Below are 24,616 nucleotides of genomic sequence, written 5' to 3' on the forward strand. Positions count from 1 at the left end.
TGAATGAAAGAGATTACTCTCCTTTTGCTTTGAGATTAAGCAAAAAATTCATTATGTTTTTGGACTGGTGGTGAGAAACTATGGGGAGTAATTCTCTAACAATCTTTTCTACTTTTCTCTCTTCTCAGAAAGGTATCATTTTTATCTCATTTTCTTATTTTCTTCAATCTTCATCTTTTTTATTTCTTTATTCAATTTTCTTTTAAACCTTCATTCTTCTTCTTTTTACAACACCTAACCCATCTAAACCCATTTCTCATAACCCTAGTTCTCAAAACCCTAAAATTTTTAAATTCCAAAATCTTTTGTCCAAATCATAAATCCCTAATTCCCACAACCTGAAACCCATATTCCCAAATTTAGAAACCCTAAATCCTAAATCTCTTAAACCCAAAATTTGACAATTTCCCACACTCCCTTGCATTTAAACAACCCTAACGCATCAAAACTTTTAAAAGACACATTAATTTTTATTGAATTCATATTTAACCCTATGTTAGTCAAAACCCACTCATTGTTTTTGCTTGATCGTCAACTAAAGCAGTTGTATGGTTAAAAGGGCATCCCAAAGATGTCCACAAGATTGGATTGGCCAAGATTTGGGTGTACAGGGTGTAGTGCAAGTGAAGGAGTACCGGCCCCAATTGACCCTTGACCATTCAAAATTTTAAAAGGTGAATGAGTACAATTCATGCATGGATACAGTGGTGTGTAATCTATATCCATGGATACGGATTACGCCACACCGTATCTGGGCTCGGCTACTCCTTGCTCTCTACGAGGTTGAGAATCGTACACCTGGTCGATCCCTTTCGCCACGGTGCCATTGCAACGTATCATCAGTTTCATCTAACTACAATGCATGGGTACCGTTCGCTTATTTAAGCACCTCTCTGGTAGATAGAAAAAGGGAGGATGGTCCATAGAGTCAAGACTATCTAGAGAGAGTTCAGAGAGACGAACGAGAAAAGAGTATAAAGAAATAGGCCGTTCCGAGGAGACATAAAGCTTTGGAAGAAACAAACATTGAGGCTCTGCCCAAACAAAATCCTGAGCTTATACAGTACCGGTTCCTTCATTTTGTTCCAAAGTTATTGATAGTAAAACACACATCGAACCCCCGACACCTTTGAGAATACTTTTTGTCCATCTCTCTCTCTCTCTCAATTGAGAAGCTAAAAACAATTGCCAACGCCAAAGTTGACAAGTGGAGTCGGAATATAGGATGTTCGACTACCCATTTTCTTAAAAAAAAAGGGTGTCTGATTTCTCTTTTTCCCTCTCACACATTAAATCAAGCCATATTCCACTCCGCATATTCCCTACACACTGATAATGTCTACATCCACTCACGCTTTTATTCTCCATTCATTCCTTTAATATTTTGCTAACCCGAGCCCTAAAAAGCTTGCAAAGTATGGATTAACCCTGCTTGTTTTCTTTACTTTATTATTACCTTCAATGCGCTTCTATTTTGCCTACCCATGCCCTAAAAAGCCTACAAAGTATGACCCGATTTAAATAACATTGGAAGTTTCCTTAAATAAAAAAAAAGAAAGTGTAATTCCATAAAGTAGAGACTATGCGTTGCACAGGTAGAAAATGGCATAACCCTTCCTTTTCTGTAACTGGGGCCCTTACCCATAGTTTGTGGTTGCAGACCCGTCACATGAGTTACTTAAGTTGGGAGATTTTATGATTCCCCGATCGTTAAGTGATTCTACGGTTCCCAGCCGGTCGTAGATTCCAAGCTTCATTTGATTGGTGGTAATTATAAGTCAAACACAATTTTGCCTTTGAATAAACCCCACATTTCAATTAAATCAAATTATAACTGACAGACAGAAAATGCTAAGAAAGTGTGAGTACCCTTCCGTCGCATGTGCTTGTGCGCGGGAGGGTGTTCACAGCTAGGATGGGGGTTCTATTTCCTATAGGTCTTGGTTAATCAATAATTTATGAGGTTCGCATTGTGGGATTGTGATAGGCTTGAATCTGGACATATCATGAATATGAAATTATTGAATTTATGGTAAATTAGCTTTATTTTGTCGTTTCATTAGTCTAGTTAATCCGTCTTTTAATCTTATGACATCATATTAGGTTAGATCATTCCATCCTACAAAAATAAGGTAGGTCATCAACAAAAACATTGAGTAGCTGGGATTGATCAGGATTCAACCCTTGACTCAACTATCTTGATTAGAGGAATTTTGACATATCAGGCCTAGTCCTTAGTGGGCCCCGAACATCTCCACAATAGATCAACTATGAGAAGAAGATCAAGGAAGCTAAGGAGTTCGAATCCGACTGGACTCATTTTTTGATTAGAGGAATTTTGACATATCAGGCCTAGTCCTTAGTGGGCCCCGAACATCTCCACAATAGATCAACTATGAGAAGAAGATCAAGGAAGCTAAGGAGTTCGAATCCGACTGGACTCATTTTTCCCAATTCAAGTCTCTATTTCCGGAGCAATCAAAGGGATTCCCATATCCAAAAATGCGATGTGAGTGTGAAGGATCTAGAAGCAACAAGAAAGCCCAACGAGGGGTTTTCATCGTCTAGATAAGCTATAAAAAGTGTTACATGAAGAAGAGTTTGAGGCCCATGCTAAAAGCATTTATCTATATTTCATCTATCTTTCATTAGTTTAGTTTAGGTAGGTACTGCATAGCGGCTTCCATGACAGTACCTTAGGAGTAAGAGTATGAGTAGGTATCCTCAACCCTACGTTGTAAGATCATGATCAATTGAGTTCCGATTCAACTGTTCACATAGGCTCAGTCACGTTCTACTGACTACTTACCTTGATTGTCTGTTTTAATAGACGAGTTAGGCATTTATTTTAGTTTAGTTTGCTTTGTTTACTTATCTGGTTGATTGTTATTCTGTTAATTATAATAAACTACAAAATTTAATATAAATAAAGTTGATATTTATTTCACCTAATTTCATTTATTTATACTTTCTTATTCATTTGAGAGGCATACAAACCTAAAGACCTTGAAAGAAAATGTCCCCGAGACTATAGGCTCATGTCTATTGCTACAACGCAAAAAAAACTCATTTGGAAGGACTAATCCCAACCTTTTCGCAATCATTGAAACAGAGTGCAAAGCAGTGATCAAGAGGATAACTGGATCTCGATCCAGTCTCCAATTTGTCCATCTCAGTACGGGGACACCAACAATTCATTCATAGCCTTTGAATTGATCATATTCTAACATGCCCCCCACATTTTACTCCCCCCACATTTTACTCTCACACCAACAATCAATTTATGCCCTCATTTACAAGTGTGGCCTAATTTGATTAAATTGGCAATGGCAGTGTGACTAAGGTAAATTATGTGATTAAAAACAATGCACAAGACAATGCTCACCCATTAAATAATTTCCATAATTATAACCTAGGGATGCGCATGAGTTTCACGCACAAGCTTAAATATTTGCATGGAATCTAATGGTTGGAGTGACTTTTATATAAAAATCAAGGTGGACATTGTAAATATCAAGGGTGGACATTTTTTTTTCCCAACTCCTTCCTCTGATGTGGCCCACCAGAATCAGATTAGTCTGATTTTTTGTTTCTTGGCTTAATACCACAAATAGGCTATTATCTCATGATATCCCTTTAATGGTGATACTCACCTTCAAATTTTAGAGTTGAATCCGAGCCATTGATAAATTCTTATCACTGTTCTAACTTCACCTACAAATAGTGATTAATAAAAATCATCTTTTGAGGAAAAGTTAAAGGGGTCGTTTGGCACCGTGGTTTTTTGGCAACATATAAAGTAACTGGAGGTTTCAAATAAGAGGTTTCGATCCCCTCTTTGAGGGGGTTTGCAATCCATGGCGAGAGCTTGGATTAAACTTAAAATCATTTCAATAGTTGTAGGTGTAACATATGTGTCATTATACACTATCATTCTATTTAGCACATGATCCACTAATGATGATCAGCACCGTCCAAACATTGTCCATGTGAATCAGCACCATCTAAATATTGTCCAGCACCGTCCAAACATTATCCATGTAAATCAACGATTAAAAATCATTGGTTAGTCACTCAAACATGATCTTGTGCTTGTGGCTCATCTGAGACTTTGAATTTCATCAATTTTAGGTAAAGCATATATTTCAGTGAGCTTATCACAACCGTTGTATCAAAAATTACATATCTCACTAATTAGAGATATTAAAGTTGATTTAATAATTAAATTCAAATCCCTACAAGTATACACGGATAGGTACTTATAAATTAAAGTTGATTTACACTCCAAGATGCCAAACAAACGGAGGATTGAAATCGAGGGGGTTTCTAATCCTGGGGTTCCGAATCGAGGGGGTTGCATATCCACGCTCCCAAACAGGCCCATAGAAGGTATGGCACAGAGTTTCGAAACACGAAGGTTCGATCACTGTAACGCTAAGCATGTGGGCCCCACTGGGCGGCGACAGACGCTTTTTTCTCAGTCGCGACGGAGGCAAACGAACTCGCTCTCCTTATCTTCTCCTATTATCAGTTTCAAAAAATCTCTCCAAAACCCCTCAAAAACCCTTCATCTGATGCTCTCTCCAAGCTTCCCAAGCCTCACTAAAACCCCCTCCTGATAAAACCCCACTTCCAAAACTACCCTTCCTATCTTCCCAAAAAGACAATTATATCCTCCCTCTCCCATGGAACTCTCCTCCTCTTTCCTTCACCTCTCCAAATCCTCCCCATCTGACCTCTCCTTCTCCATCTCTCTCTCCCCATTTCCCCTTCAAAACCACCTCAAAAAACCCATCTCAAATCACCCCATCTCGCCGATTTCCGCCGTCTCTGTCCCCCCGCAAGAAACTTCCCAAAATACCCCTCAGAGGCTGCTCAAAGAGCTCGCCGAGCGGAAAAAAACCGCCTTTCCGAAGAAAAAGATTCCTCCCAAAAGATTCATCCTCAGACCACCTTTAGATGATGCCAAATTGGCCCAGAGATTCCTCAACAGCCCCCAATTGTCGTTGAAATCCTTCCCTCTATTGAGCTCTTGCCTCCCGCCCGCCCGCCTCAACAATGCTGATCAGACATGGATCGACGAGTATCTGCTCGAAGCGAAGCAGGCGCTGGGGTACCCGTTGGAACCCTCTGATCGCTTTGATGATGATAACCCGGCAAAGCAGTTTGATACGTTGTTGTATTTGGCATTCCAGCATCCATCATGTGACCGGACGAATGCGCGGCACATCCGGGCGGGGCATTCAAGGCTGTGGTTTCTTGGGCAGTATGTGCTGGAGCTAGCACTGGCGGAGTACTTCTTGCAGCGGTACCCGAGGGAGTCACCAGGGCCGATGAGAGAGAGGGTTTATGGATTGATTGGGAAGCGGTATCTGCCGAAGTGGATTAAAGCTGCAAGCTTGCAGAATCTGGTTTTCCCGTATGATGAGATGGATAAGTTGATAAGGAAGGATCGGGAGCCCCCTGTGAAGTAAGTTTGAATTCTGGAATTCTTTTTCCAGATTGGTTGTGTTTGGTGATTTTTTGATTTGGGTTGTGAATTTTGAATGAATTCTGGGATTTTTTTTTCCGGATTGGTCATGTTTGGTGATTTTTGGATTTGGCTTGTGAATTTTGATGGTTGACGCTTAGTAGAATGAGCTAATTTGTAATAGTGTTCAGCTTGAGCTGACAGAGTTTTTGCTCTGGTCAGCATTCTGAGACCATGGGGCCCACCTCTTGGTCATCCAGAATGTTTATGTGGTGGCCCCCACAGTGGATGGGTGATGCTGGCCAAAAATATATACTCTGACACGGGCGGAAATGCCACTGGTTCAATGGGGGAGATTTAAGTTCCACTGCACATCCATGGTGGGGGCCCACCAGATGGACATCCTGGCTTACTGAAAGGTGGGGCCTACATGTTCCCACTACTGGCATGGACAAAAATGCAGCTGGTTCAATCTGGCTACTGTGTTATATCTCTTAGGAATGAGATTTTATTTTTTGGAAAAAAAAGCTAGGAATGGGATGTTGTTCTTTGTTTGGGTTTTGGCAACCACTGTAGTAGGGAATTAAATTACAATCTTTTTTTTTTCACAGGATTCCAATTACAATCTTTTTTTTTTCACAGGATTCCAAGTTTTTAAAATTTTATTTTATTTTATTTATTTATTTATTATTATTATTATTATTTTTAATTGCAATACCTGAAAAAGTAGATCCAAAGTTTTATTCCTGAGGATTGAATTACAATGTTGAAGGTATGGTTTGTTAGGACGGAATAGATTCATTTGCTTACGGTGAATTATTTCTCATTTGCTTTGATGAAAATACTTTGTGTGAGCTTTGATGATTGAAGGTCTTGCTACTAATGGGATTGTTGCATTCGCTTGATTGGGTTTGTTTTGATGATAGAATTCTCAGTAGGACTCGTTTGAAATAAGACTGATACTTTTACTTTTGGTCAATTGTTCTTTGTTTAAATTTTGGTAGTCATGGCAGTTCGGTTTCATATTGTGATCTTGAATGCTGGGTATGATTTGTCCAGGACAACATAGCTCCATTTGCTTTGATGAAAATTGATATGTTTGAATCTTGATGGTTGATGGTTTTGTGGGGCTTGTTAGGTATTAGGATTGATGCATTTTTATCTGATCAGAGCTGCTCCTTTTTGAGTTTTGGTGATAATGGCAGTTGGGTTTTAAATTGTGATCTTGAAAGTGGGGTAGGATTTACTATGGATTGCATTGATGTCATTGCTTTGACATAATCGTCTTTCCTTTTCCTTTTCCTTTTTTAGTTTTTCTCTTTCTGGTTTTTGTGATGAAGGTTCATTCAAATTTGTTAAGAATGGGATCTATGCATTTTATTCGATGAGAATTCCATTTTCTAAAGTTTTATTGATTGTGGTTGGCGGGTTTCGAATTATGACCTCAGAGGTGTGGTTGGTTTTATTAGGTGAGGTTTGCTCGAAACATCCTGACATATTGCAATGTGATATGTTGGGACTTTAGCATTTGAAACCGGGTCATCTTCCAATGATGCAAACTGTTTATACGACAAATCTCACTTTTATGGTGGAAAGAAAACAAATAAAGGCTCTCAATTGGATTATTTGAACCATTTGATAATCCGACTCTTGCCTTGAAATGACCCGTCTCGAAAAACTTCGTACAATCAGAGGATTGAAATATTCAATCTGATGGTTTTTTTTTTTTTTTTTGGGCATCCTCCATCCAAGGGGAGCCTTGTTAAATTAATGTTTTGTGTCAATCAAGGTATTCCATAATGGCAACGGTGGTCGTAACGGCTATCGCCGTTACTGTTATGATACGGGCCATAATGGCTGTTACTTTTTTTTTTTTTTTTGAAAAAAACCTATTTCGGCCCTATATAACGGGGCCATTACTAACCAGTCAATTTTTCCATATTGGTTGTTACGGTCATTAAGACCCCATAATGTGTAGTGGTTACCACCATTACTGTTACATAAACCGTTATGGAATATCTTGGTGTCAATGAAAAAGGCCCAAATCCAACAGGTAGAGTATTGATGTATCGTATTGTAATATGTATTGGGCTTTTGGGTTTAGTCGAGCAAACCTCTTAGTAGGAACCTTCTTTTTGAAAATTTTATTAGGAATGCATTGATAAGTTAGTTTTAGTTTTGATGTTTGTAGTTGTATTATACATCCCAAACCTCTTAAAAGTGTTTGTACAGTGGAATCTTGCGTTGTTGATTGTAGTTCAGTTTAGTTTTTAAGAATGGCTTAGCGGATTAGATTAGCTAGCCATTCAGTATAGCTTTCTGGGTCAATATTCTGTTTATTTTTCTAATTTTTGAGGTCTTATGAAGAAGTTCACGTCAGCTTCATGTTGGCCTCAGGTCTGGATTTGAGGTGTTAGGCATGTTGTGAAGATTACTGCAAAAATAAACTTGAAATATTCGACATAAAGGAGTCTATGCTTAGGAACCCCACACCTATTATGCCAATCTTTGCAGGCAGTTTGTTTAGAATATAACAGGCTGAACTTAAGGCTTCTCCCCAAAGACTTAAAGGAAGACCTAAACTCAATAACATAATGTTCACCATATTAATAAGAGTCATATTTTTATGTTCTTCTATCCCATTCTGTTGTGGAGAATAGGGAGCAGTAATCTCATGAATTATGCCATTAGATTCATAGAAATAATTAAAATCCTTTGAGGTGTATTCACCACCTCTATCACTCTGAAGGGTTTTGATTTTCCTGTTTAATCGATTCTCTACTTCGTTTTTGAAAATAACAAATTTGGAAAATGCTTCATCCTTTGATCTTGAAAGATATACATAAGTGTTTCTGAAATGATCATATATAAAAGCAACAAAATATTTCTTACCTCCTCTAGTAAGATTCTGTTTAAGATTACAAATATCAGTGTATCAAACCAAACAGCTCTGGATTTCTTTCAATACCAGGGAATGGTTTCCTAGTTACCTTCGACTGAGAACATGATTCACATTTTTCATGAGGTATTATACTACTAGCAGACATATTTCTAATAGACTTAGCATTTATATAACCTAGTCTATCATGCCATAATGAAACAATGTATAACATGTAAGCAGTAGTACCTTTATTAGATTCAACATTCAATTTAAACATGCTATGACCATAATCAGCACAATCTTTACTAACAAAGGAGCCATATTTTGTTATTATAATTTGGTCATACTCAATAACCTGCCTCAGACCAGCTTTGTTCGAAACATAACTCGGAATAAGATTTTTGTGCTTATTTGGCACATAAAGAACATTAACTAGATTAATGGTCTTCCTAGATGTGAACACTAATTCGACCTTTTCTTGTCCAATAACTTTTGCTGTGACAACATTCCCCATTTGGACTTTTCTATCAGAAGGAACCTCATATTTTTTGAACCAGGTACGATCATAACACACGTGTACTAACACGTGTGTCGATCCATCAACCGTCACACGGTTCTACGCGAACCATGTTGACTTCTGTGAGCATATCTACAATTTCAGTTCCCCTGTCACATTTGCTTGAGGTGCAGGAGCTGACTTTCTTTTCCGCTTATAACACTCTCTTGCAAGGTGACCTGGTTTGCCATACACATAACAGCCATATGATTTTTCCTGTTATTGTTTTTCTGATTTTTAGCCTTAGGATTGGACTTCTTTTTGAATTGTTTTTTGTTCGGTTTTAGGTTATTAGGTTTGGGCTTTCATTTCTATTAATTCTGGTTATGCTTTTCATTAACTATCAAAACTTTGCATACAACATATTAATTCTCTTATATAGAGTCTTGGAGTCTTGATTCTTCCTTTATTCGAAGACGAACGATCAACTCTTCCATCGACAATTCTTTGGTTTTATGTTGAAGGGAATTTTTTTTGAAGTTTCTCCAAGTGAGTGGTAGTTTTTCAATAATAGTGGCTACCTGAAATTGTTCATCTAACTTGATCCCTTTAGACATTATTTCATGAGTTATGAGATTAAACTCATTTGCTTGATGCACCACTAATTTATCATTATTGATCTAGAACTTAAAGTATCGACTGACGACATATTTTTTTGACTCTCGCCTCTTCTGTCTTATACTTTTTTTAATTTTTTTAATTAATTAATTATTTATTTATTTATCAGAGCCTTTCAGATCTCAACAGAGGTATCATAGTTTCAATACAGATCATATAATTGATTCGACAAGGTACTAAGAATATAGTTTTTGCATAGATAATCATCATCATCCCATTTCTGATGAACCATAGATAGTTCAGGCTCAAGAAGATCTGATGGTCGTGGCTTATTGATAACGTATGCCACTTTAAGGGTGGTTAAGTAGAAGAACATTTTTTTATTTCCCCGTTTAAAGTGTTGGCTGTCAAAGCATTCAGGTCGGACAGATTTGTCATTCGAATCTCCTGAAGCCATGGGACGCTCTATATCTCGAACTTGTTAAGATTATTGGAAAAGTAAACTTGAAATATTTGACAGGAAGAAGTCTATACTTAGGAACCCACACTTGTTATGCCGATCTTTGTAGGCAGCACGATTGGATCGTATGTGTCACTATCTTTAAGATAGTTCACGCCACTCGGTGCAGAGTACCGGTGCAAAAAGTCGCCGACGCTGCTATCTCCCAGGATACAACTTCCCAACAATGTTTCTACACAGCGTGCACTCACTGATAGAAAATCAACATCAGTAAGACCTCGCACAACATTGTACAATTTATTTCTTTTTCCCACAAAGAAGCCGGTTCTTTTTTTTTTTTTTTTTTTTGTGATGAAAACGGAGAAGAATATCTTGGAGAAGAGAGGAGGGTTTTTTGCTTTTCGATGATGCAAAAACCATAACCGTATTTCCCATTTTAAAGCTTGGAAGCCACATCTCGAAAAAGTTTCGTTAAAGAGAAACGATTGCAGTGTTTTACATGCCCGAATAACTGAGACATGTTTCGCACTATGGAAACAACCTTATCAAGTAGGTCACATCCAACGGTCATGATAAAAGCAACCGATAAAAAATATTTTATAAAATTGGGCAAAACCCAGCCCATCGAGACTCTAATCAAGGAAGCCACCTAGGCCATCCGGGATCCGATTGCATCCCCCTGCGCGCGAGTATATGCAGGTGTGCATGTGCGCATGTGTGCACACGCCCGGTTAAAGGTTTTCGGGCTAGATTTCCCACTGGCAACACCCATTGCGTGCGCATATGAGCTTGGGCATAGTTCAACACACTTGACAAGAGTCTATGTTGAGCAAAGATGTATAAACCATTTTTTTTTTCCCATTCTATCGAATATGGGACTAAAGAAAAGCACAAAAAGACAAAAACCAAACCAACACTTAAGCTCTTTGAAAAGACTCATGAGTTTGTTGAAATACATATAATAATCAGCCCCAAACTCTAAGATAGTTTAGATTTTGGTTTTCTGCCCTTCCATATCTCATTGTATTATTTAGATTTAGTTGTAGGTACTCTCATAGTAATGCTTATAGGTTCCTAGATATCATTGAAAATATCATTATTGAATCTAGAGATGTGGAATTTCATGAAAGTGTTTTTCCATATAAACTAAAGAACAGTGGGGGTTCCACCTTTGTAAACATAGATGAACCTTCTTGCTCTCACCCTAAAGACTTAAAAGATCTTGAGTCTGAACCTGCGATAAGAAGAAGTAAATGACCAAGGATTGATAAGGACTTTGGTCCTGATTTCCAAGTGTTTTTAACTCAACTAGTAGTGGATCCAGTAACAGTCAGAGAGGCGATGTCCTCTCATAATGCAACCTTTTGGAAGGAAGCAATCAAAGATGAAATAGATTCTATTAGATCTAATAACACTCGGAAATTAGTTGACTTACCTCCTAGGGCAAAACCTTTAGGTTGTAAATAGATATTAAAAAAGAAAAGAAAGGCTGATGGTTTAATTGATAAATATAAGTCTAGATTAGTAGCTAAGGGGTTTAAACAAAAGGAAGGGGTTGACCATTTTGATACTTCTTCCCCTGTTTCAAAAATGACATCAATTCGAATTTTAATTGCCATTGTATCAGTGAATAATATTTTAATTCACCAAATGGATGTTAAAACTGCATTCCTAATGGTGAATTTGCAGAGGAAATATATATGGAGCAACCTGAAGGATTTGTTGAATCAGGTCAAGAACATAAAGTGTGCAAACTTTTAAAGTCTTTATATAGAGTAAAACAAGCTCTTAGACAATGACATGAAAAATTTGATCATGTGATGATGTCTAATGGATTTATGTTCAACGAAGGCGAGAGATGTTTGATAAATCTGGAATTATGGTATGTCTGTATGTAGCCAATCTTTTGATATTTGGTACAAATATTGAAATGATTAATGAAACAAAATCCTTTCTATATTCTCACTTTGACATGAAAGACCTTGGAGAGGCAGATGCCATTTTAGGGATTAAAATAATTAGGGCTGAAAATGGTATAACCCTTACTCAATCTCATTATATAGAGAAGATCTTAAGGAAATATAATCACTTCGATTGTAAACCTATTTGTACTCCTTTTGATCTTAGCATGAAACTAGAACGCAATACTGGTAAAGGAATATCTTAGATTGATTATGCTAGTGTAATCGGTGGTCTAGCCTATACTATGAATTGCACTAGGCCCGACATTGCCTTCGTAGTCAACAAACTAAGTAGATATTCTAGTAACCCAAGTGAGATGCATTGGAATGCTATATATAGGGGTATTGAGATATCTTAAAAAGATCTGGGATCTTGGGCTTCATTACCAATGATTTCTAGCCGTAGTGGAAGGATACAGTGATGTTGATTGGAATTTAGGATCAGATGATTGTAAATCTACCAATGGTTATATTTTCACCATGGCAGGTGGAGCTATTTCATGGAAATCTAAAAAACAAACTTGTAATGCTCATTCCACGATAGAATTTGAACTGGTTGCTTTAGCAACAGTTGCTGAAGAGGTTGAATGGATAAAAACTCTATTAATTGAAATACCTTTTTGGGAGAAACCGGTACCACCTATCTCCATTCATTGTGATAGCCTGGCTGCTATAGGAAGAGCTAATAACAAGTGTTATAATGAAAAATCTAGACAAGTCTGTTTGAAACATGGCTTCGTGAGATAATTGTTAAAAGATGGTGTACTCAATCTGGACTTTATAAGATCCAATGTAAATATTGCGGATCCTTTTTCAAAAGCTCTAGCTAGAGAAAAAGTCTGGAAAACATCGAGGGAGATGCGACTTAATCCCATAGAATACTTAATTACAGGAAATAAAAATCCAACCTAAGGACTGGAGATCCTAAGAATTAGGTTCAATGGGACAAACAAGTTTCCATGTGATTCCTTAGATGAATTGCATTATATTTTAAGAGAAATTATTTTTGTCTTTCTTTATGATGTTAGTAATATGAATCTCTATAACTAATTGAGGTTGGGTAACTCCCTTAATGAGTTTATAGCCTTGTTTAAGGTGGGGTGATAGTTGTTATAGAGATACCCTTGATAAACTCACCTATATGAGTGTAAAAGTGGGGCTGCTTCCCTAGAGAACTGGACAATTCTCTAGAGTTCTCATGAAAACCAAGATAATGCGCATGGCCGTAAAGTGTAACTCTTAAACGCTTTAGAATAACACTTATACTTCTGTATGTGTTTCGTGTACGGTCTACTTTGAAAGAAATTTACTTTAAGACCTTGTTCTCAATTTTTTTTGTTCTCACCAAATGAGGTTCAAGACTTTTTGTTACCGTCATTTATGCATAGAAGTTCCTCGTTTATTCTTTTGTCCATTTTTTGTTTTGGTTGAAATAAGTGAGAGATTATTTTGTGTATTTCAACAAGCCTAAGAGTCTTTTCAAAGAGCTAAAGTGTTGCTTTGGTTTTGTCCTTTTGTACTTTTCTTTAGTCCCATATTGGATAGAATGGGAGAAGAAAAATGGCTTATATATCTTTGCTAAACATAGACTCTTGTCAAGTATGTTGAACTATGCCCATGCCCGTATGTGCGCGTAGGGGGGTGCAGCCGGTGGGAAATTTGGCCTGAAAACCTTTAACCGAGCGTGTGCGCATATGTACACTTGCGTGTGCACATGCACACCTGCGTATACTTGCACATAGGGGGTGCAATTGGATCCCGAATGGCCTTAGTGGCTTCCTTGATTAAGTCTTGATGGGCTGGGTTTCGCCTAATTGTGTAAAATGTTTTTTATCCGTTGCTTTTATCGTGACCGTTGGATGTGGTCTACTTGATAAGGCCGTTTCCATAATGCGAAACGTGCATTTGTTATTCGGGCATGTAAAACGTTGCGGCCATTTCTCTTTAATGAGACCTTTTCGAGACGTGGCTTCGAAGCTTTAAAAGGGGGAATGAGGTTAGGGTTTCTGCATCGCTAAAATGCAAAAAACCCTCCTCCCTTCTCAAAGATATTCTTCTCCGTTTTCATAAAAAAAAGAACCGGCTTTTTTGTGGGCAAAAGAAATAAACTTTACAGTATTGTGTGGGGTCCTACTAGTGTTGATTTTCTACCAGTGAGTGTACACTGTATAGAAACATTACTGGAGAGTTGTATCCTGGAAGATAGCAGCGTCGGCGACCTTTTGCACCAGTACTTTACGCCGAGGGGCGCAAACTATCTCAAAGATAGCGATACGTACGAGCCTCGACCCATCGTTGATCCAATCATGTTGCCTACAAAGATCGACATAACAGGTGTGGGGTTCCTAAGCATAGACTCCTTTATGTCAAAATTTTAAGTTTACTTTTACAGTAATCTTAACACATGTTACCTAAATACTTTGGCATGTCAACAGTCCTCACAATTTATGATGTTTATTTTCACGTGGTAACTAGGGAAGCTAATGATTTGGCAGACTTTCTTGCTAAAGAAGGGGTCTATTCTGTCATACCTTAGTGCATTGTACTTCTTCTTCCTTTGATTTTGAGCAAGTTTTTGTTGCCTATAGAAAGAAAGAAAGAAAGAAAAACCCGTGTCTATACAATTTATATGATACAATATGTAAAGGTATCTCAATAAATACTACATTTTAGTTCATAGGAATATGCAGTATAGAAATTGTACCCAGCCAATAGAGTCATCACATCATGTAAGATGCATTTGGTTTGATTAAACAAGCAAGAAATGAAGTGATTGCTCTACGAGGTGTGTTGATGCATGTGGCATAGGAGTCCAACTTGCAATTCCCGAAGGATATTTTAGTCTAGAAATAATACAATCTGAAAGTCTTGAAATGATACCATCAAAGTCATTGAAGGATCCGAGAAAGTTTCATGGCTGGAATGAACATGGGGCATAACTGAAACATATATACATCTGACATTCTAGAAATGAAGTGTCATGCTGGGAATATGATCCGAAAATCTAGAAATAAAGTGTCGTGGCAGGAACGATCCTAAAGTCTAGAAATGAAGTGTCATGTTGGGAAGAAGTTGGGGCATAATGGGAATTCATGCGTGCATACAAAACATTGAAGGATCTGAAGGTCTAGAAATGAAGCGTCATGGCAGGAATGAACTTGGGGGCAGGAATGAACTTGGGGCAATACACACCTAGATCCATAGCTCAACTGGCAGACTGAGTGGAGATACCTTGTTTCAACACTTGAGGTCTTGGTATCGATCCCTAGTTGGGGTGGCTAACATGGAGTGTGTGTACTGACATGGGTGTGTACTAACAAGCTAACCCAAAAAAAAAAAAAAAAAAAAAAAAAAAAACTTGGGGCAATACTAAACTTTGCCTCTTTGTGCATCACAGATCTGGAAGCCTAGAAATAAAGTATCATGGCGGTAATGATCCGAAAGTCTAGAAATGAAGTGTAATGGTGGGAAGTACTTGGGGCATAAGTAAAATTCTTATGTACATGGAAAAACAAGGATTTGAAAGTTCAGAAATGAAGTGTCATGGCAAGAAGAACTTGGGGCATAACTAAAATTCATATGTACATACAAAACATTGAAGGATCTGAAAGTCTAGAAATGAAGTGTCATGGTGGGAATGAACTTGGGGCATAACAAAACAGTTCTTCTTTGTGCATTGTGGATCTGAAGTCTAGAAATGAAGTGTTATGGTGGGAGTGAACTTGTGTCATAACTATACTATGCTTCTTTGTGCACTGGATTTGCAAGTCTAGAAATAAAAAGTCTCATGGCAGGAATGAACTTGGGCCATAACTAAAATCTACTTCTTTGTGCATTGCGTTTTCCATTGCCCTTGAAAAGATTGGAGAGGAAAAACACCATTAATTAACCTATGCAACCAAGACACATGTGTGGGTATCATATTGCATGTACTTGGGATGCTAAAACATTCTATTTGGATTCTAGAATTAGTAAAGTAAGCGACTTGTCAAAGATCCATGTAGAACCATGAAAGAGGGACGAGATTTATGTTGAATAGACACAATAAAGTCCGATTCTGTGAGGATGAATGGCTAGAGGAGAAATGGTTGGAGGAGAGTTTCCCTAGCCTTTACATGACTGTTTTGAGCTCAAATGTGTCAGTGAAAGAGTGAGCTGAATATACCGTGGCAAGTTGGCGGGGAACATCATTTTTAGAAGAAATCTAAGGCTCCGTTTGGATGCACTGTTAAAACTGCTGTTTGAAGAAGAAACCCTCGTTTTGTGGCCAGTTTGGAAACCCATTCAAAATTGCCGGTTTCAAAACAACCTGATGAAGTAGTCGCTAAAATGCTGAATCGACCAAAAAACAACTGGAACGGTTTTTGGCAAGTCAACGAAAAACATTGCTTTTGTCAGAAATGCCTTTCTGTGGAAGTTGTGGGCCGTAAAAGAATGATGAGATTGAAGCACACCTTTTTTCTTGCAGAAAATAGGGATCGTGTGTCTAACATGACCATGAGCTCTTGCATTCTATATTCCGATATGCTGTATACTACATCAGACATGCACTTGGCAAATGTAGATTGCTATGACTCCAATAAATTGATAGATACTGGGTTTTGGGTGCTGTTTTTATGTGTAAGTTGATAGATGGTGGAAAAGACATTGGTATGGGTGCCCATGAGGCTTGTCCCTTTTACTCTACTATGTGGTGATCTTACAATCCTTCTAACCAGATTCTGCTCCTGCTTCATATTGCACTTTTGACTCCTGCTCCTGTTTCACACACACACACACACACACACGCACGCACACACACACACACACACACACACTTGGGAATATTTTCAAACAGACACTTCCGAATTTGTTGCCGCTTCGCTTCATGCTTCGTGCAACTACAATCCAGACCTTGTCATCTAGTGGATCCCACTATGATTGGTTTACATGATGAAAGATCCTTCTGGTTGAAGATCCTCATCATGTATAGCACATTTCTTGAAACATGGGCCATCATTTCGAACCCACCTTTTTCGTTTGTAGAAACAGCGAGGTTCTTTGATCAGTGAGATCTTTTTCCATGTGGTTCATCTACAATGTGACTTTCTAAATTAAAGCCCTGTAAATCCTTATTATTCAGGTTTGACCACCGTTATCACAGTTTCTAAAATTGGGAAGGCTTATGTCTAATCACAAATCGAAACCTTGTCTTGGAGTTGGCAGATCAGAGTAGCTATTAACACGTAGGGGTATGGCATGTGCAACACACCTGGAGAGAGTAAGGGAGAGAGAAAAATGGAAAGTGGCTGAGGGGATGGGTTTGGCTACACACATACAAAGAGAAAAGTTGAAGGATTTTTCCCTTCCCACAAGTAATTACAGGGGCTAAAATGCGCAAAAGCTACTAAAGTTATATATAGTACAGATTCCAAATTCCTGCATTGCTCACCACAATCTGACATTTCTTTTTCATTGTTATGTGATGTTGGCAGGTCTGTGTTCTGGGCTTTGTTTGGAGCAATATATCTGTGCTTTGGCATGCCCGAAGTATATCGCGTCCTCTTTGAGGCATTCGGTATGGATCCGGAAGATGAGGGCTGCCAGCCAAAATTAAGGCGCCAACTTGAGGATGTTGATTATGTTTCAGTAGAATTTGAAGGCAAACAGCTCAGCTGGCAAGATGTTGTGGCCTATAAGGCAAGAATATATTTATTGAAATGCTTGCTTTAACTCTTTGGGACTTGAGGAATACTACTAGAAATGCGTCTGCATTAAGGGTGGCAATGGGCTGGGTAGCCTGCCCGACCCAGCTTTTGGCGAGGCGTGGACCTACTAGCTTGTCCCATGGGCTGGCCTTGGGCTCAAGTCATTTTAGTCCAACCCAACTTCATATGATCACATGTTATATCCTAAAATATGCCATTCCAGTCCTCAGGCAACCATCCATCTTGAATGTAGGTGGTTAGTTTCATAAAACGTCTATTTTCCTTGCGCATGTGATCCACTTGATCAACGGATGGATTAGGAATTTCAAGTGGGAAATAGGGATTTTGTCAATTTTCAGGCTGGGCTGGGTTGGCTCAGGACGATCCCCCTGGCTCGGGCCTGGGCCTGACCTTTTTTTCAGGCTCAGGCTTGGACCTGCTGTGCTAGGCCCATGCCTTGCTTGGGGTGGGACCTGCCCTTGGGTCTTAAGTGTCAGGTCGGGCCTGGCCCAGCCCATTGCCACCCTAATCTGAATGCACTAAACAACTGCTCTCCAAATGTGCCAATGTGGCACACATATATGAGATTGTGCCTGTTTCAGTTGGACCTCGTGGTTAATGATCTTTTGCCCACGAATAGGTTGGTCCTGTCATCAGGTGGGTCACACATGTATGAGAAATGGATGTGCAAGGAACTAAGGATAACCAATGGTCCACCTAAAAAATGCACACCCGGTCCATCTGAGGATTGGATTGATCTGATTTTTTCCATGAACCCACATGTTGAACGGTTGGATCTCATCATGCATGATAATGTCGGCACGTGTGAGGTGTGCTTATGTTCAGCATCTGCAGAGTTGGCGTTTGATCGTTTGCAAATAGCATTCCTCTTGGCAGCTTGTTTTAGGTTGAATTTTGGACCCTTGTATTGACCCCTCCTTTTGGTATACAGCCTCCACAAGATGCTCTTTTTGCGCACCCAAGGGTTTTTAGGGCATGTGTGCCTCCAGGTATGCATCGGTTCCGAGGAAACATTTGGGACTATGAAAACAGGCCCCAAGTCATGCAAGCATTGGGTTATCCGTTGCCAATGACTGATAGAATCCCAGACATAACTGAGGCCAGGAATATTGAACTTGGACTTGGGCTTCAGGTAATCTTCCCGTTAAACCATTCTTTCATCTGTCATTTTCCTTTTATTTCTCAGATCTATTTTTCCGTGGGCTGGGAATGGCAACTTGATACGGTATTATCCTATGTAAGGGAAAGAAAAAACTCGAGTCTACTTGGTTGATATAACTTGATCCGACCATATCATCGAGGTCATGAATCGGTTAGGGCTATGGATTCGTCCTAGTTGGATGTGACTTGTCTGAGTTGACTCGGACTTCATCGTAACCAATCCACACCAGGAATCATCTCCGATTTGGGCTAGTTAGGACTCGACTCAGAGCTGAATGAGTCAGGACGAGTCGCGGAGTCTGAAAACCATGGTCAAGGTCTTTCAAGTCTGTTGACTTGACTATGAAAATTCAGGAAATACTCGAAAACCCAAGACATCCAAGAGTGGGCAAACATAGCATTAAGAACCTTTATCTTGTTTATTGAGCAACGCCTTCTGATGTATTTTTCTATTCCTTGCTGAATCACAGCTATGTTTTTTGCACCCATCCAAATACAAGTTTGAGCATCCTCGATTTTGCTTTGAACGGTTGGAATATGTCGGCCAAAAGATTCAGGTAATTGAGTAGTTTCAATGTGTATTTTTCCTTTTTCTGTGTTGGATAAGATGGGATTGAACCCACAACCTCAAGGTTGCCACTTTTGACACTCAACAGATTAGTGCAAGATCCCTGTTCATCAGGTGGCCTCCGCAGACCAAATGGGCTGTTCTGCTCATCAGTTATGGCAGTTTTGAATGATAAAAATAGTAACTAAAATAAATTGAACAGTCGTCTACATTCAATATACACAGTGTGGCCCACCTGAACAGCAGACCTGCCATTTTTGGGTCAGTGCCATGTTTACGGTGGGGCCACCTGATGAATGGCCTCGATGCCGCGCGTGCATTCGATGGACATCCTCATTGCATGAATATCCTTTGTATGAGAACATCGAAATAGCATATTTTGTTTTTTGGGAGGCTGAGCGGCTGTTTATTTTTATTTTCCCTGCACCGCAGGATCTAGTGATGGCTGAGAGGTTGCTAATGAAGCATCTCGATGCCCCTGGGCGATTTTTGCAAGAGAAGCATCGCCGCCTTCTGCTCAACAAGTTCTGTGGGCGATACTTACGGGAGAAGTACCTCCACCGCTTCATCATCTATGGCGAGCAGGTCCAGGACTCGTATGAACACAACCGGAGGCTCAGGAACCCATCGACGACTGCTGTGCAGCAAGCTATCCATGGGCTTGCTTATACTGTTTACGGGAAACCCGATGTGAGGCGCTTGATGTTTGAGGTTTTTGATGTCGAGCAGATCCAGCCCAAAGCAGTGTAAAGGTTAGTGATTTGTTGCAAGAATCCAATGCGTCAAAGGGTGAATTATAACAATATGCAAATTTGCACGATATCCTTGGGTTTTTGGTTTGTACAAGTGGGGCCCACCTTTGCTAGTCAAGATGGTTGATCTGATGGGCCCTATTGTCAAGGGAGTATGCCCCAAAAATCTCCCAGACAATGATCCACACCATCCCCCCTCTCCTCCTTTTGCCATGTTTCTTAACGACTCACTGTGGAGATTTTTGGGGCATGGTCCATCCACTGTGGCGGCCCATCAGATCAATGGCCCGGCTTGCCTAAATGTGGTCCTGTCCAAACTAAGAACCTGAGAATACCTTTCATATCCTCTGGTTGAGAATCATATGAATCCCTTGTGACTTGTGAGCATATCTTTCTTCTCTCACTCTCAGTTCAGGTGCCGAATGAGTTGTATTCATGCTAAATCCGCAATTTTAGTCCAATTGTGGATTTGGGTTCTGCGTAAATCCATGTAATTGTGTTATAAGCATGTGAATTTTTGAATCAAAAGATCTTTGATGTAATCTAGGAGAACAGATGTAGTTGATGAAAATTGGACTTTGATGTCTTGGGTTCAAGACTCAATGAAGATCTCCTTCAGGAATACGGATGCCATCTGCTGCAGCTTTTTAGGGGTTATGGTGGTGGGGTCCTTATCCTTGCCTCGGTGGTAGACTCCCAGGAGTTTCAACATGAGGTCTGGGGTTCAGGTACCCATATGTGGTGAAATCCCACTATGGCGTGAGTGTGGGTAGGTGTGGTGTGTGTGTGGGGTGTGTGTGGGGTGCATGTGTAAAAAAAAAAAGCCCTACTGGTTTAGTTTGGCTTGAGCTGTGTCGGGGGCTGCTCTGAAACTTCAAACCCAACCCAAATGGAAATAGGAGCATGGAGCATAGATGAGCATAGATGACCATCATCATCCTTCTTTTCAAACAACCAGTTGCATCTCATTTTCGTATGTATTAGCCACAACTAACTTGGACAGTTCCCATGTCGTGTAGAATCTCAGATAGCCTAAAGTGCCTGTTTGATAAGCAGTGAAAGAAAGGAAAAGAATGGAAATTGTAATGATTATTTTTATTGGCTTCCATTGATATTATTGAAAAATGAATTCTGTTTCGCAACAGGAAATCTCCAATTCATTGCCGGTGGCTTCCATTAATACTATTCGCAACAGGAAATTCAATTTATTGACGGCCACCTTGAATCTCGTGCTAGAGAATTGGAATGGTAGAAAAAAGGCTAATGATTCCTGTAAGAATATAGAGTTTCTTTACAAATCAAATATGAGAAAGCATCTTGTCAAAGGAAAACATGCCATTTCCCTTTCTCTTCCTTTCTTTTAACCCCACTTAACAAACAGGTTCTAAGTAAATTGGTCTGATCTTGCACCAATCACTGGTTTCAATGGATTGCCTACTTGTTGAGTTGACGATACGGAGGAAGCATGCGCTAGCCCTTTGGGTGTTTGATTGTGGTCAAAGAACAGTTTTTAGTGAAACTTAAGCAGTCGATCTTTCCCATGAAATGCGCCAACAATTGACATTCAATAGAGAAAAGACAGATTTGATGGTTAGGATCTTTCCATTTTGGGAGATTTTTTGGGCATGATTTGACCAAATGCTTACTTAGGTTGATTGGAAGCCTTATTTTAAAGTTCGACTTGGTTCTTATGAAGTAGTTTCTCTCATCGTTGATGGGGTGTATACAGATACTCATTTTTGGCAGAAGTTGTATGCAACTGATTGCCAAAGCGAATGAACACCCAACATCTTGATAGGCATAGACGTAGTTGAGTGTATTTCAACTGAAGTGTCGTTATCAAAAAAAAAAAAAAAAAACTCGAGTATGCCCGAGGGTGAGGAAAATGTTCTGATTTTCTGTATTTCATTATCGAAAAAAAAACCTCTGGTGTGCCCAAGGGTGAGAAAAATGTTGTGATTGTCCCTGCGTTTCATGTTATTATGGGTATTAAATTCCAATCCTTTTACGTCGTGATCAGTAACTTATATTAAGTTTGTCCGCAAGTCTGGATTTTGGTGAAGTAATTGCCACTACGCTTTGTGACTTTATGAGAATCCAAGGTGCAGGATTTCGACTCTTCATTAGGTAGCTTATCATGCATGTTATATGACAAACTGCCCTTGAAACCCTCAGATGGGCTGCCTAGGGCTAGGACTCTGGTGGGCTCTTAGACACAGGAAGAGCCTAGCTAAATTGATAAACACGTTTAAATTTTAGGCCCTGGCCGTTCCAGCCCATGGGTCTATCATTCCGGACCCAATAGCCCGATGAACCAGCCCAATCATTTGACAGCCCCAATTTTCAATGATAGGTGCTCACAAGTCTTCATCTGAAGTCTGATGCAACTCATTCATCCTTGAGGAATTTATGTAGAAATAAAAGTCCACCTCGAGACCAAGCCTAGGCCCAGTCACTAGGACCACAACTTGGGTTCGGGTTAGCCTGAGCCTGACCGACCCAACCCGACCAACTTGGGTTCAGGTTAGCCTGAGCCCGACTGATCCAACCTGAGTTTGGGTCAGGTTGGGTCTGGTTGTCAAGCTTCCACTGGTTGGGTTAGGCTTGGAAAACTCCAACCCAATTTGAAATCAGGTTGGGTTCGGTTTGAGCAAATTCAGGTCAGGTTAGGTTAGGTTGGGTTGGGAATAGTCACATGTATTTGGGTCGGTTTAGGGTTCGAGTATAAAAGAATTTGGGTTGGGCTTAAATTGTAGGCCTGACCATGGCCCACAGGCCTAATATTTTACTTGCAGCCTAAAGCACAAAGCGCCTGGCACTTTGACAATGGCAGCCCTTCTCACAGTCACCTCATGGGGCATGGCTGCCATCATTACTGATAAGCATATCACATTTTTATGAGAAAAAAAAGGAAATTTTACCAAAAAAAAAAAAAAAAACTAAATTAATATGAAATTCAAATTCTGGTGCCTTTTTCAAAAACTTACCTCATTAATCCATATAATTATCATTCCACTACCTCGTGGCCACTGTGCAAGCAAATGGATCGGTTGCTTGGGTAGGTCCCACCTAGATGTTTATATAAAATTTACCTTGACCACCAGGTGTGTTACCTTGTGTTAGGCTAATGGCCCAAAAATAAGTTGCATATGTGACTCAAGCCGACCACATGGTTGGTGCTCACCCTCCAACTTGTTTCCATTAGTATGGTCCACTTCAATTAAGGATGAGCATGATTTTTGAGCAACGGGCCTAAATTCTTGTGTGGAATCTAATAGTTGGAGTGGATTTAATATAATTATAATGGTGGGTCTTGTAAAAATCAAGGACCGGCGTCTCTCTCCAAATTGTTTCATGTAGTGTGTCTCACTAGAATCACATGTTTGCCAGATTGTTTGTCTGTGGGCCTAATATAATACTAAATATCTAATGGCTAGAGTGGATCTTAGACAAACATCATGGTGGCCCGCTTTAAATAAAGAGTGATGTGCATGCAATTCTCTCTCCTTTTATTATTATTATTATTATAAATATTCTTTGTGAGTTGGAGAGGGACATGGAATATAATTTGGTAGGGCCACTGTAATGTGTATGTGAAATCCACTCAGACCATTAGATGTGTAATCTCAGTTTAGGCCCATATCTAAAAAATCAGGTTGATTTGTAATTCAAGTGAGCCACACTAAAGAAAAGTGGAAGAGAGATGTCCACCCTTAATTTTTACAGGGCCCACCGTATGATTATATGAAATCCACTACAACCATTAGCTGCTACAGAAAAATTTACACGTGGCCTAAAAATGAAGCCCATCCGTGTTTCAGGTGTGTAAGGAAACAGTTTAGAAGCTCGAATCACGGATGGGGCGATTTTGAGCACTTGGGAGGTGACGCAGATGGTAGTTAGGATGGATTTTACATAAACATCATTGTAGGGCCCATCCAAGCAGCCGACCTATTTCATGGCCATCCAAGCAGCCGACCTATTTAATAGCATGCCCAGCCAACAGCTGTGAAAGAAATGTAATGGAAGCAATAGAATGATAATTATGTGGTTTAATGAGGCAGCTTTTAGAAAACTATATAGGGATTAATGGGGTAGTTTTTTGAAAACTGATTTGAAGAAGATATCATAATATAAATTCTACAAATGTAGGTAGTTTCTTGTAAAATTTTCCTAAAAACAATAAAAGAATTTACAAAAAAGTACCTACTCAGTATGGAGTTTACATTCCGATACATTTTTGGGAAAAATTTAATTATGCCTTCCTTCATATTTCTTAACAGAAGTTAGGGTCCTAGGTGTGAGCAACGGGATCGGTGGCCTCGGTAGGCCCTATCGTTGAAGTTTATGTAAAATTCACCTAGACCACTAGGTGCGTCACCCCATCTTAGTTCCGGGGCCCAAAATTAGCCTTATCCGTTATTCAAGTGGACCACACCATTGTGAAAGTATACAGGGCAACCCACATTGTCCAAACTGTTAATTCCCTTAGTGTGGCCCGCCTGAATCACAAATGGGCCTAATGTTTGGGACCAAGCGTA

The 24,616-nt window shown here is 39.5% G+C and overlaps 1 protein-coding gene across 1 annotated transcript; it reads left to right on the forward strand.

Moving 5' to 3' along the window:
* The first annotated feature begins 4,525 nt into the window (after positions 1-4,525).
* LOC131227131 (ribonuclease III domain-containing protein RNC1, chloroplastic) lies at positions 4,526-20,699 on the forward strand. The gene is made up of 5 exons (XM_058222850.1): positions 4,526-5,470; positions 17,361-17,565; positions 18,526-18,726; positions 19,226-19,312; positions 19,756-20,699. Exons 1-5 carry the CDS (start codon positions 4,686-4,688, stop codon positions 20,071-20,073), a joined length of 1,596 nt encoding a protein of 531 aa, XP_058078833.1. The 5' UTR covers positions 4,526-4,685; the 3' UTR covers positions 20,074-20,699.
* Positions 20,700-24,616: the final 3,917 nt, after the last annotated feature.

This window comes from Magnolia sinica, chromosome 15 (assembly GCF_029962835.1).
Source record: "Magnolia sinica isolate HGM2019 chromosome 15, MsV1, whole genome shotgun sequence".
Classification (NCBI taxonomy): domain Eukaryota; kingdom Viridiplantae; phylum Streptophyta; class Magnoliopsida; order Magnoliales; family Magnoliaceae; genus Magnolia; species Magnolia sinica.

Coding starts and splice junctions, on each gene's coding strand:
- LOC131227131 (XM_058222850.1), top strand. CDS start 4,686: ATGGAACTCTCCTCCTCTTTCCTTCACCTCTCCAAATCCTCCCCATCT. Junction 5,471..17,360: donor GATCGGGAGCCCCCTGTGAA/GTAAGTTTGAAT, acceptor TGATGTTGGCAG/GTCTGTGTTCTGGGCTTTGT. Junction 17,566..18,525: donor AAGATGTTGTGGCCTATAAG/GCAAGAATATAT, acceptor TTTGGTATACAG/CCTCCACAAGATGCTCTTTT.